A 14,474-nucleotide genomic window follows, 5' to 3' on the forward strand; every position below is an offset into this window, starting at 1 on the left:
AATTCTACTGTGACAACTACTCTCACATATGTCCCTTTCTCTCTGCTCTCATTGTTGCTGTCCTAATGTAGTCCACATCAATTTTCCCATCTTCTAAAAAATAGCTTTAAAATTATTCTCCTTTCCAATCTATCATCTATGTACCTGTGAAAGCAATCCCTTTCAGGCAGCACAATGAACATGTCAATCCTCTGCTTTAAAAACCTTTAGTAACTCCCTGTTGCCTCTAGGATAAATACAAACACTTCAATCTGGTGTTTAATTCTTTCTAGTATCTCATTCCAAACTAACATTCCAGTTTCATTTTATATTACTCCCCTTCATGCACTCTATGCTCTACTACATGCTGATTCTTTCATTACTTATCTTAGTAACTTTCTAGAGGCTATCCCTTATGCCCTCCTTAGCTCCACCTTTTAAAAGACTTGGCTACCTACCTTCAAGATTCCATCCACTACCTGAAGTCTTTGCCAAGTATTTTCTCACTTTTCCATTTATCATCTATTTACTTAACTTTGTATCCATATCCCTTCAGTAGATTGTTAGTTGAGAGTAGGAACTAGTGCTGTGCTTATGTGTGTGTGTGGGGGGGGTGGGGGTGGATGTGTATGTATGTGTGTACAAGTACACATGTGTATCTTCAATTTCTATCACAATGTGTCACAAAAATAGCATATGCTTAAAAAATGTCAGTTCAATTATGCAGGTGAGCAAGGAAGGGAAAACTACACAAAGTCTAATGTATACCCTAAATTTGGGGAAATCAGGACTCAAAGATTCCAAAGGAAGTATATTACAAGGAAATTTGGCCCAAGAAGGTTGCAACATGTTGAAGATCAAGATTGTAGTGGCATAGATAATTTCATTGGGGGGAAAAAAGGATTCTAATGAGACTGATATGAATATACGCAGAACTCATAGAATGCTTTAGAAGTTTAAAAAGATATATACAGTAGATAGAAGCAAAAGGAGATAATTAGTGATAAAGATAAAGGCCAGAATAGTCATAGAAGAACACTGTCAAGGTGACTAAAGTTCAGAATAAATTGAGGCTGGCAACAAATTCCAAAAGCAGCAAATAGGGGGTTAAAAAAGCAATGGTGGGGGCCAGATGAAGATCAAGGAATGGATAGGAGAGCTGTTTATGATAGACTGATGATGATGATGATGATGAAGAAGAAGAAGGAAGAAATGTTCAATCCCAATTTTGCTTTATTTTTTTCATATTCTTGCTTGGGAGGGACAAAGCCAAAAAAAGGCTAAAAAGGAATTGAAACTAAGATAAGTGGAAAGATGGTAAGAGAGCATCTAGGTGAACTTAATGAATTCATGTCATCAAATTTAAATAAACTACATCCTGGGACACTGAAAAACCTGAAGAATGTGATTTAACCAGTTGTTAATAACTTAAAAATCACAAGAGAGATACTACAGATCTAGAAAAGAACAAAAAGGTAGAAGCTATTCAAACCCATCAACAAGCATGTATTAATTACATATGCCAAACTGAACTACACAGCTCTTTTCTAAATCAAGTAGAATAATCTTCAGACAGGAAAGACCAGAGTGAAAAATAATAAGAAATTATAAACTAAGATATCTAAGTTCACTAAAATCTTCTCTAGCCCATCCCCAGCCTTATTCTCAAAAGAGCCAAGAGAGTGCAACAGTTCAACACCCTTCTCCAGGATGGCATTGGGCATTGACCCAATAACAACCACTAGGTTTGTTGGGGTGGGGCAGGTAGCCATTTAAACCTGATCTGAAGAGAACTTAGACTCTTGCTCCTTCTGTACTCCCTTGAAAACATTAATAATCTCTAAACTGGGAACTCTCTGAGCGTGAATTGGCAGCAAGTTGATCTAGAGATCTAGGTTAAGGAGAAAGAATCAGGGAGCCCACAGCTACTTTCAAAAGTATCACAATCTGTGGCAGGGAGGGGAGTATTAGGTCATAGTTACACTATTTAGAACAAAACAATGGCAATGCTAAGGAGACAATATGCAAATGTAGTCTGGGAACTTGGAATCAGATTGGGTGGAAACAGGATTGTACAAGCAGATTATTAAAATTTCAGTGCGAGCATTTAAAACCTTGGAAATTGTTACAAGTCAGACTTGAGTTCTTGTTTTGTTGACTGTCTAGATTTGAGAAAGTGATGGAGTAATAACATTAATTAAACTTAAAAGTGTATCAAGGGTACATTTCTTTTTTCTGAGAGCTAGTTGTTAAACATTTACAGTCATGTCCCTGGGTGGAAGATACAGAAACTTCTTCCTCATTCTTTTCCATAGCCTCCAAGATAATTCAATATTTAAGGAGGGGAAAGACCTTTCTCTTTCTAGGCAGCACAATAAAGAGAGTGCCAGACCTGAAGTCAAGAAGACTCATCTTCCTGAGTTCAAATCTGGCTTCGTGCACATTGTCCATGTAATCCTGGACAAGTCACTTAACCCTGTTTACCTCAGTTCCTCATCTATAAAATGATCTGGAGAAGGAAAAGGGAAACCACTCCATTATTTCCCAATAAAATCCTGAGTAAGTTCATAAAGGGTCATGACTGAAATGACTGAAAAATAATTAAGAAGACCCTAGAATCTTAGACTGAGGTGAGTTGCCTTGATACCCTGAGTCTCACACCTTCCACTAAGAACTAAGTCAAAATCTTTTAGAATTCACCAAGGCTGGAGAATTTCCTTTTCCAAGATAATGTTATGTTTCAGGAAAGTTTTGACCCTGACTTGTCCAAGCAAAATTATAAGGAAGGTCAACTTTGTCTTAGTCACCTTCCAATCAATTAATAAGTCTTTTCACCCAGAGACCAGTTTGTGTCGCTTTGGAAAAGAAGCAGAGAATTTTGTTATCCAAATTCTTTCTAAAGTGTTAAACTGACTGGAAATTTAATTTTTAGAACAGACCACAGAGATCCTTAACTCCAACTCCTGAGTTTTACAAATCAGTAAACTGATGCCCAGAGAATAGGTGATTGCGTTGGTCAAGAACACATGGGCAATAAGTGACAATGGAACAAAGATTTAAAAAAAAAATTCTTACTCTTAATCTTTTCTCCACTATACTACCTTCTCATCTGACAAATAAGAAAATTGAGACTTAAATGAATGGAATTGCCTGAGATCCCTCAGCTAGTTATATTTAAAAAGAAAAATTTGAACTAGCTAATTCCTCAGGTTATTTTTGAAAAATGTGTTTTTTGAGCCTGGAAACAGAAAAGTCTTCAAGATTCAAAAGAATACTTCTCTCAGGCTAGTATTCTTTCAGGTTAGTGAATAATGTGCATATAAGTGAAGTTATGGTCTGTAAGCTTATAAGTGTAATGGAAAAAAGGGGGACTGTTTCCCTCAACAGTACCCAGTCTTCAGAGTATCTGGAGCACACCTAAAAGACTATGCTATCCAGTAAAACAAGATCCAACTGGGAGAATTGACAAACCTACACTTGGCATGCAAATAGGCATCCACCTATGCCTGTTGAATCAATTACTTGAGACACAAAGAAGTTCCTAAGAATGATTCACCTGGTTTCACATGAGTCAGAATTTTTAGATGTATATGCTTTCTTAGAAGGAAGGAAAACAAGACACACCACAAAGTTCAACCACAGAGGGTCAGAGGAGGCCCTTTCTACAGCATGATACGTATAACTTGAGGGATGACATAAGTTGCCTCTGACCCTAAACAGCTTGGATGAATTTTAAGGGCTTTCCTACCTCTAAATTCTTTGATCCTATGCTTAATCTCAGAGTTGCTGAATAGCCTAATTTTTTTTTTAGCTTTTACAAAGAAATATACACTTCAAAGTTATAAAGCAAATATACAGCTGAGCTCAGTCCCTACAGGCAAGCAAGTCTCCAGGTCAGTTTAAATGCAAAAGAACAACATGAACATTTCTACTAGACCACAGCAATCTAGTGATTCCAGATTTCTGATATCTAATTTACTATCAGTAATTCTACAAGACTCAGTAATGTATCAGTATATCAATATTGAAAAATAGAATTCAGTGTAAGGGAATACTATTGATCTATAAGAAATAATGAGCAGGCAGATTTCAGAAAAACCTGTAACACCAAGACTTATATGAACTAATGCTGAGTGAAGTGAGCAGAACCAATAGAACATTGTACAAAGCAACAGTAACATTGTGTGATGGTTAACTATGATAGACCTTAGCTCTTCTCAGCAATGCAATGATCCAAGACAATTCCAAAAGAATTGTCATTCAGAGAAAGAACTACGGAGTCTGAATGCAGATCAAAGCATACTATTTTATTTTTTCTTTTAGTTTTTGTGGTTTTTCCCTTTTGTTCTGATTCTTCTTTCACAACATGACTAATATCTGGGCAGCCAGGTGGCAGTAGAGAATTTAGGGTGCCTAGTGGGAGTTTTTCAAAGAAGACCATATCTCAGACAAACTTCCCTAGGGTATTTGCTTCTCTCCCTCTCCCTCAACCACAAAATCCCCCAGAATGGGTCATTACAAAGGATACTGGATCTTCTTGGTCACTGGGTTGTATTTCGATATCATCACTGTACAGGCCCCACAGCCTCCTGTTCCACAGCCATATTTGGTTCCTGTCAGGCAGACTAGGAAGGAAAGTAGTCAAGGAAAAAGAGAGGCAGGCAGCTATATTTTATTTTAAATTTTCCCACTGATACGTAACAAGTAACAAGTCCAAAAAACAATCTTTACTGAATGGTCAACATTCCCATATCTCAGTTCATAGATCTAGATGGAAGACACCTTAGAGATCATTTAGTCCAGTTTTCTCATTATAGAGCTGAGGAAACCAGGGCCTTAGAAATAAAGAGATTTACCCTATCTCATTAGTGGAGAAATCCTTAACTTTCAGTGCTTTTTGCATTAATGAGTTTAGAGGCAAGAAGAAACCCATATAAAGCTGTGTGCCACCATTACTGGTTGAGCAGTGAAATATTTTCCCATTCAACCATTTTTTAAAATTTGACACCAAATAAGTTATTTTGCTTGATTTCCCCTCTACTGAATTGTTCAAATAAGATATTTAAAACTTGCAGCACTCCCCCTTAGCCCAAACCCCAACCCCCAAGGTACCGTAAAACTCCCAAATATGGCTGAACTAGATTAAGATATAATTGTGAAATGTTTAACAAAGTAAATTACAATACATAAATATTTTTAATTTGTGATTTTCTAAGTAAATAAGCATCCCTCAAGGATCTGTTTCTATTTGAGTTTGACATCACTGGTTTAAATTGATCAATTGTTTTTGTATCCTGTGGGTATGTTACCAATTCCTTTTCTAGTTCAGATGAAAAGCTGAAGCAAACAGTGTCTTGCCTCTTGTCACACAGCTGATGTCTGAGGCCAGACTTGAGCTCAGTAAGATAAAACTCCCTAAATCCAGGCCTGGCACTATAGCACCTCACTGTCCATCAAGCATTTTAGAACTTGACAAAGCTTGGGTTGTGCTGTCATTATCTATCAGAATCCAGGCTTCTCTCCATTCCAGGAAGAGGCATAGGGTGAATCTTTAGAAGTATTATCTTAGACTTCACCAGTAGAGGCATTAATAGTGCCAGAGCAATAAAGGTAAGAGTTTTACCATACTTAGTGCTGGCTAGATCACTAAATCTGGACAATTCATTTCTGGACAGCACAATTTAAAAAACATATATAAATTATAGGGCACATATTAATTGAATAGTTTGAAAACTCTCATACGAGGAATACTAGAAAGAACTGGATACGTTGATCTAAAATAGAGAACATTGCAATAGGAAGGGAATGTGGGAACAGGGGGTAAAGAAGTAAAGAAGGAGGCTGTCAAGAAGAAAAAGGATTAGACTCACTCTATGTGGATCTAGAGGCCTGATGACAGTCTGTCAAGGGTATTTCTAACCTACTTCTAACTCATAGGTACTATGATACCTGACCATAAAAGTGTGGCATGACTGGCAGGGGAGATAAGGAAGGGGATTCGAAGATGGGACAATAAGCATTAAGTACATGAGCTGGTTTTAAATACCACTCCATGAAGTATTTGACTTGTATGTAGTATTTGACTTGAATATTTTAAAGTCCCCTTTAATACTCTCCGCAACTTTGATCATTTTGTGAGAACTAAAATGTAATGTCAAGGAACTTGAGGATGTGATGTTAGAAACCCTAACAGATTTGAGAATCACTGTTTCTCATTTTGATGTAGCACAGAGTCCAAGTACACAGTCTTAGAGGAAGTCTTATAAATACCAGCCTGATTTGAGAAAATCTATAACAAAGGCTGGAGCTTTTAATATGCTGTTTATTAGATATTAAAGGAGGAAAAAGAGCTGAATCTCAGAATTCAAGCTTTCTTCTCCTTCCTAAGGAATTATACTCTATACTTCTATATTACTAAAGTTGGGTTTTTTAGGGACATTCTTGTTTCAGATAGATTTCAGGATAATGAACTGAGATCAATTACTTCAATGAATCCATGATTTCATTAATCTGGAATTATTTGGACTAGCAGACATTGCCGTGGAAGAAATGACATATAATCTTATTAAAGACATTATGATGAGTAAAGAAACAGGAAGTCATATAACCAGACTGAGAAATAACAGAAAGATACTCCCTGAGACTCACAAAATGTTAAAATCCCTAAAGAAAGTCTGATGGTTAATTGGTTATATGTATAATAGGACAGGGACAAGAGTCTTAAAGGATAAATACAGAATTGCAATGTGTGCCAGTCAAAGTAATTCCAGATTAATGAAAGCTACTAATTGGAATTTTTTCTCTAGGTAATGAGAAAGCAATGAAGTTTTGAGATGTGTGTGATATTATAAAAACAATGTTTTTGAAGATCAATCTATCATCAATGCAGCATGGATCAGAGGGGGAGGCAGCAAGATTAGTTGAGTCTATTTCATTCATCTAGATGAGATGATGGGAACTAGAGTGGGTAGAAGTGAGGATAAAGATCTAAGAATTCAAGAAAATTGAGAAAGAACAATTAACAGGACTTGGTAACTAGGGAAAAAAGGAATTGTCAAATATGTGAGGAAGATTTTGCACCTAGATGGCAGGGAAGATGGTGGCAGCATCCACAAAAAACAAATCAATAGTGAGTGGAAAATGGCTATACTACTTTTTCAGCAAAATGTTGGAATCTGAATGGGTGGAAAGAAATGGAAGTAGTTCATTCCTTCAAGAAGTCTGGCAATAAAGAAAAAAGACTTGACTTAGAAGGGACAGCATGACCAAGTGTCTTATTTTCCCCAGTGGCAGTGGAAGTATGTACCTGTTTAATGTTGGAGGCAAAGGACACTATGGAGAGGAAGAGTTTTCAGCTGTAGAGAGGGCGTAATTGAGGAACAAAGTCATAAAGAAAGTGGAAATAGAACTGAAGTCATATTTTCCTTCCTTAGAAATAAAGAAATGCCTTTTCTCCTAAGATTGGAGGGGGGGTAAGATCTCAATTTAGTGATAAAGTTATACTGTAGAATTTTAATGTACGTTTAGAAACATTTTAATCTTTCCTCAATAAAGAAAAATTTCAAAGTCAAAAATCCTGATGGAACTAGACTTCAAGCTCCCTGAGGGCAAGGATTGTATCCAAACTACACATAATTTCCCCAGCTCTTACACAGAGTGCTGGGCACAAAGAAGGTAGTAAATGTACCTTCTTATCACAGTCTCACACACTATTAAATTATTGTTTAGACATAATTTCAAAATAACATATGCATAGTTACTATCAAAGTCAACATACAAACCAATTAATTAACAAAATTCATTGCAGGCCTACTACCAGGCACTGGGTAAGGTACCTGGAATACAAGAAAAGAGAATTAAACAATCTCTATTCACAGAAAATAGACATTTAAAATAATATTTACCTAAAGACAATGACCATGTTTTCAAAAACAAAAATTGGAACATATGATCTGACAAACCATCTCTTTCCCAAAGTCTCATTTTGTATTATACTTTCTTCTTGAAGTCAGAAGTATGCCAGTAAATATGGTATGCATCATTACTGTAATCACAGATAAGTAATTTTTGACATTAAGATACAAAGACTTTTGGTTTCTAGTCTTACAGAGGCCTATAAATATCTCAACCACATGTCCGAAATGTTGGCAAGAACACTGGATTTGGAGTCAGAGGATATGGAATTCAAATTAAGGCTCTGCTACTTAATCTTTATGTGACATTAAATAAATGATATAAACACACAAGTTCCTGCCCAGTTTCATTAATAGCAAAATGAGTACTTTGGAATGTGACCTTGGGAAACCTGCTTCTGTCTGGGCCTTGGTTACCTTATTCTAATAATCTATGATTCTATGTTTAAATGACTGAGTCTCCTTCTAGTCTCTTTTATTTCTGAATCCGATGAACTTTCAGAATGAAAAAAGAGGAGAAAGATAAAGGAAAAAAGAAGGAAAGGAAAGGAAGGAAGGAAGGAAGGAAGGAAGGAAGGAAGGAAGGAAGGAAGGAAGGAAGGAAGGAAGGAAGGAAGGAAGAAGACACAAAGACAGAAAGAAAGAAAGAAATTGTCTCTATGTAAAGGAACAGCCCCTCCACAAATTCAACAAAAATTTTTGATGTAACGTTAATTGTATATGTCTTGTTTCTTGTTTTTATAGATCTTTTAGGGATTTTTAGACCACTTTATGTTCCATTAATCACAGTGCTAGAGAAGTAAAAAATGGAAGGATATGGACTTTTCTCAGGTAAAACAGTAGAGTCACTTCAGGATCTGCATGTCTTTCTACTACCTGCATTGAAAAATGAGAGAAAAATTACAATAGTGTGATGAAACCAATCCAGTCATGTTACTGTATTTTAATTTTGCAATGTTAGGCACTGTTTTGATTCTCCTAAGGGGGAAAATTAACTTTCTTGAGACTTGAAATTTTATCATGTAATATCATAAAATTCTGTGGCAACCATCCTTTCATGATTTCTGTTTCTTAGATCTTTCCAAAGTGAATACAATTGTGTTTTCTCACTATTCAGTCAGTTAACAAGCAATTATGAAGTACTTACTTTATTCAAGCATAGTGCCAAGCACTAAAAGATACAAAGAAAGTGGGGAAACCATAGTTTCTGCTATCAAAGAGTATACATTCTAATCGAGGGCACAAGCAAATAACGCTATACATACAAGATATCTCGCTAGCAAGTGGGAGGGACTGGCAAAGGTTTCTTGGAAAATGTGGGACTGGAGCTGAGTCTTGAAGGAGACCAGAGAAGAGAGGAAGTATCTGTGAGAAGGGAGAAGATTTCAGGCATGAAAGACAGCCAGTAAAAAGAAGCAGAGTTTGGATATGGAGAGTTGCTTAGGAAGAGCAGTAAGTATGTTGGTATAACTGTAACAGAATGTGTAGAAAAGAATAAAGAAAAAGAGGATTAGAAAGGCAGGAAGAGACCAGGTTGTAAATTACTGTCAATGGGAAACAAAAGATTTCATGTTTCATCTTGGAAATATCAAGCAACTATTTCAGTTTATAGAATAGGGAGGGTGACATGGTCATGCCTATGCTTTAAGAAAAGTACTTTGGCAGCTAAAACAAGAAAGTCTGGTTAGCTAGAAGATGATTGCAGTAAAAATGAGATGAGGTGATTAGAGTCTGAGCTACAGTGGTGGCTGTGTGAGTGAAGAGAAAGGGACATTTATAAATGTCTAGAAAGGATGTTAAGGTAGAAATGACAAGATACAAACAGGTTGGATATGTTAAATTTATGTAGTCTAATGACTAGAGACATAACTTCATGAACAAAAGGAACTGGGTTCAGGTACTATCTTTAACACATAGAGATTGTGTGACCTTGAGCATCACTTAACCTCTCATTCCCCCCTGGAAACTCAATGACTATAAGATATGAGTAGACTCCAATCTTCATTGGTATATGGAGCCTACAAATATGAGTACACTACATAATGAAGTCACAAGTCTCTGGTCTAAAAATAATCAGTTTTCTAAGAGATTTTTCCAAAGATTTAGGTCCTTTTCTTCTGTGGTAGGGATGACTCAAGTGTGGAGAGGGGAGTCGGGAAGAAAACTAACCCGTAAGTGGTGAAGCCAAAGAAACAGGGGTGTGACAGACATTAGCAATGAATTATACCAGTGTTTTGTCCTTAATTTCAAAGTTTTCCTTCCAAAAGTTTGGAAAGGAACCTTTTACCTCAAAGATATAATTTAGGACTTGTCATTCTTAGACTTAGATTCATAGAACCTTGCCTATGTGTGTTTATGTGCACATGCTCATGTGTATGTGACTTCACATACACATGCTAGTGTATATGGCATGTGTTATAAAATCAGAGTCATGGCACAGCATTGTAGCCACCACATTTGCCTTCACTTCCATATTTATAGTTGAAAAAGCTATATTCTGCGACATCAAAAAAATTCCCCTCAAAACACCACCCAGAAGGTGAGGAGAACTCACAAAATCCTGCATTTCCTTTCACCAGAAGGGCAGAGAGAGATCCAGGATGTCCTACATGATCTTTCCCACACTGTGATGATTTTTCCCAGACTATATCTGCAGCCTTCCAAGTCCCACTGTTGATTTCACTTTTTCACTCTTCCCTCCAAAATGCAACACACCCACAGATGCAAAAAGTCTACCTTACCCCAAGCCCAGCACCAGTTCACAGGGGGAAAAAAATTATACCTAATCCACTTGAAACTTGCAAAACTTAAAAAAAAAAAAAAAGGAATGAGTGAAGAAAAGAGTGAGAAATTTAGAATAGGATACCACCTTTAATCATGAAATTAGCCAATACACAGGAGCCCTAGCTATTCTTAACAAATACTTTCATAGCCATCTCAGAAAGAGAGTTGCCTCTCTACACTAATAAAGGGGACATTTGAGAAGAAGGAATCATTCTATGAATTTCTTCAGTAATCTTTTAAAGAACAGAACCTATACATCTGTACATTTACATCCATGTACAAATGTACAACCTTTATATTTGATCACTCTCTCCACTACTTACACACACACACTCACATGCACACACAGACTCATGAACCTACATACACACACACACACACATACACACACACACACACACATATATATATATACACTTACACAATCCAATAATTTCTAAGTATTTAGAAGAAAACTGCTTTAAATAGTTTCTCTGTCTTGTCTTTTTTTCTCTCACTTTCTCTTCAGACACTTAGAAAACAAATATGGTAAAAGAAGGAATAAAATTAAAAATGACATTTGTTTAAGATATTGGATGCGTTAGGAAAGTCTTTTCATTATTATTGCAATGCTAAAGTATAAATAGTTGATATTTATCCAAGTATTTTAAGTTTGCAAAGCACTTTCCATATATTATCTCATTCATTTGATCCTGACAATAACCTTATGAGGTTGGTGCAATATTATCCCCGTTTTACAAATTAGGAAACTGAGGCTGAGAAAAATGAAGTTACTTGTCTAGGATAATACTTATAGTTTTTATAGTCCATAGGCAGGATTTGCAAAGTCTTCTGGAATCCAAAGGTCTTCTAGTGTTCTGTCCACTAGCCAACCAACTGCCACAAGAACAATTTCATTCAGGCAAAATAAAGGAAAGTCAGGAAACTCTATTTTGTCCATTAGAAAAAGTCAGTGACTTGATTCTTCAGAGCGTTAATCCACTTTTAATTTCCTTATGTTCCATTTGCCCTCAACTCAGGATATAGGCAAATTGCTATACCAAATACTGCAAATAAAGGCAGAGGTGGCTTTTTAGATACGTATCCTAAAAAACCTTCTACCATTACCATGTGATCAATAAAACCTTGGATACTCTGCTGATACAGAGACTTTCTCTGTGCCAGCAAACAAGGTGAGAATTATTGAAGAAAATCAAATACTGAAAGAATCTGTAATGCCCACAGTTTAGTCTCTAGATTAATTTGTTGACTTGGTAGAATGCACTGTGAGAGAAGTAAAATTTGCTCAGAAGAGTTTGATTGTTAGCATTGCTATCCTAGTTATATATTAACATTTTATTATAATAGCCCTGGTGAACTCAATCAAATAATAGTTAATTTCAGGAATTTCTTGCATAATTAGACAAGATTTTAAAACTGCATAATATCTGCTAAATTACAATGTAAACATTATTCGCTACTAATTCGAAAAGAAAAATAAGGAAATGAACCAGTCACATTCACATTTGATTAGTTTGGAACCTTCCTAAGAACATATTTAACTGTTTTGAATATATCCAGAGCATATCCAACAGTGACTCAGTTGTGAATACAAAAAATTAGATGTGAAATATCTTCTTATACTAGAAAGGAAATATAATGAGAAAAGAGAAGAAAGGGAGAAAAGAATATTAGCTTAAGTCCTTGTTTATACAAAATCTATCACAATTTTTCAGAACCACACCCAAAACTCACCTTTTTTCCATTTACAAAGAAAATCAGGTGATCAGATTGGGGACTAGTGGAGGGCATTGTCATAAGCAACACGGCTCCTATCTTTTAGCTTTTTATGATAGTGGGAGAATGTTTCAAGAGGTTAAGAGAGCAATTTCTCTGCCAACTTCTAGGTATCAATCTTCCAAAGAGAGAATTGCAAAGGGTGATTTATATCAACACCCTGCATCCAAATGGAGCAATTATGTTGCCTCCCACACTGCTGGCAATTTATATAAGTTACCTGCCTCTTCCTTCACATAATTTATATATAGATTCTTCATTCATGCCCAATTTGGATGAGAAGTCTCCTTTACGAAGGAGATACATTACAGATAAATTATGTAAAATGAAGCCATAATAATAGTTAACTCTGTCTGGATAACATAAATACAATCTAAATTTCAATAGGCAATTTTTTTATTTTAATTATTATTTTAATTTATCATTACATAAGTCTATAACATCCAATATTTAACTTTTAATACTTTTAAAACTCAATACTCAGACCAACTTTCACCTAAATTTGGAGGGGAGGGGAGTTTCAGAAAAAAAGGATATGATAACATAAAAAGACTTCATTATAAATTTAATAGATTGAAAGTATTTAAAATCTAAGAATCATAAGATAATCATAAGAATCATTTAGTAAAACTCTCAGCTTCAGGAAATTGAAGATCACAAAGATGAAATGAGTCATCATAGCTGACATAACTGTGAGAGGGTATTTGATTTTTGAGTCCTTTGATTCCAAATTCAGTTCTTTTTCCAGAGGCAAAATATTCAGAGCTGTAAATACCAATAAATAATCATGTTGAGGGCCAGGGTAGAGTGCGGTTGAAAAGATCAGGATAGACCTTCAGGGAAACTGTTCTATGAGACTGTGCTCATTATCATCAGGAATGGCTCTCCATGCCCTCCAGATGTTGCTGTCTCCATGAGACAAACAAGAGAATTACAGAAAACAAGGGAAATGTAAAATAGATGTAAAATAGTCTTTAAGATAAGACTGATTAAATCACTATGGCTGGGGACAAGCAGAATGTCACATAGGCTTGCAGTTTCAGTCTATAAACACCCTGACCCTCAGATCAATAAATGGAGTTGGTCTTTCTTCGCCTGCCTCCCGTGTCTTTCTTCTTCACCACATCACCAAAACCATGTGGGGGGTCGCAGGTTGCCCGCTACAAATGGTGCCCGAACAGGGACCTGATCCAGGAAAGGGTCTTTCGCTGATAACGGCCCCCTTGGAAAGGAATTTCAAGTTGTGACAAAGCAACTAAGGTAAGGGGAAGCCTCGAAGAACCCCTGCGGGGGCATTTTACTTTGTCTGAGGTTCACGCAGGCACAGTAAAATCTCAGCAATTACAGGTTTACGGGGAGAATTTACTGTGTTAACCAAATCAAAAGGCAGATTCTGTTCATAAGAAATCAATACTGACAAGTTAACAATGGGTCAGATACTTTTTAAGGGCAAAAACACTCAGGCAGAGGTGATGAGGAGAAGGAGGAAGGGGGAGAAGAGGTGGATTCCTGGTCAGAGAAAGCCTCAGCACCTCCAGAACCCTCAGCTTCCACAGAGCCATCATTCTAACTCCTCCAGAAAGGAGAAAACTAGCAGGTCCTTTATCCAAGGCTCATCTTCAGCCTATATGGCAGCAGCCTGCTAAATTGGCAGTGACAGAAACCCCAGATCCCAGTAACTCAGGAAGAGTTGCAAGAGAATTCACCCCTCTGGATTCTAAATTTTTAAAGGAATTAAAACAAGGGACAATCTTGAGTATACATAGAGAGAGGGTGACTGATGGGTTGATACCCAAAAGCCCCCACTACAAAATAAAAGGGTGAGAAAAAAACTTTGGAAGACATATATGAATTGATGTAAAGTGAAATAAGCAGAACAAGGAGAACATTGTACACAGTAGCAGTAATATTTTAATAATGATCAACTGTGAATATCTTGAACTGTGATCAAGACACAATTTCAAAGAATCCTTGGTTAGAAATGCTATCTATCCATTTCCAGAGAAAGAAGCTATGAACTCT

General features: G+C 36.3%; 1 protein-coding gene across 5 annotated transcripts in view; it reads right to left on the minus strand.

Annotated features, from left to right (window-relative positions):
• LOC140506074 (aldehyde oxidase 4-like) overlaps positions 1–12,620 on the minus strand; it is a 120,231-nt gene extending 107,611 nt beyond the window's left edge. For 4 of the 5 annotated variants that reach the window (XM_072612832.1, XM_072612833.1, XM_072612835.1 and 1 more), the window contains exons 1-3: positions 12,411–12,620; positions 8,711–8,768; positions 4,508–4,604 (exon numbers count right to left, since the gene is read on the minus strand). In XM_072612832.1, coding sequence (XP_072468933.1) covers positions 4,508–4,604; positions 8,711–8,768; positions 12,411–12,473 — 218 coding nt within the window. In that variant the 5' untranslated portion in view covers positions 12,474–12,620. Of the gene's footprint in view, positions 1–4,507; positions 4,605–8,710; positions 8,769–11,097; positions 12,368–12,410 lie in introns of those variants that run through there. The other variant, XM_072612834.1, reaches the window with a different exon arrangement.
• Between the last annotated feature and the right edge of the window lie 1,854 nt (positions 12,621–14,474).

The sequence above is a fragment of the Notamacropus eugenii genome, chromosome 5 (assembly GCF_028372415.1).
Source record: "Notamacropus eugenii isolate mMacEug1 chromosome 5, mMacEug1.pri_v2, whole genome shotgun sequence".
Classification (NCBI taxonomy): Eukaryota; Metazoa; Chordata; class Mammalia; order Diprotodontia; family Macropodidae; genus Notamacropus; species Notamacropus eugenii.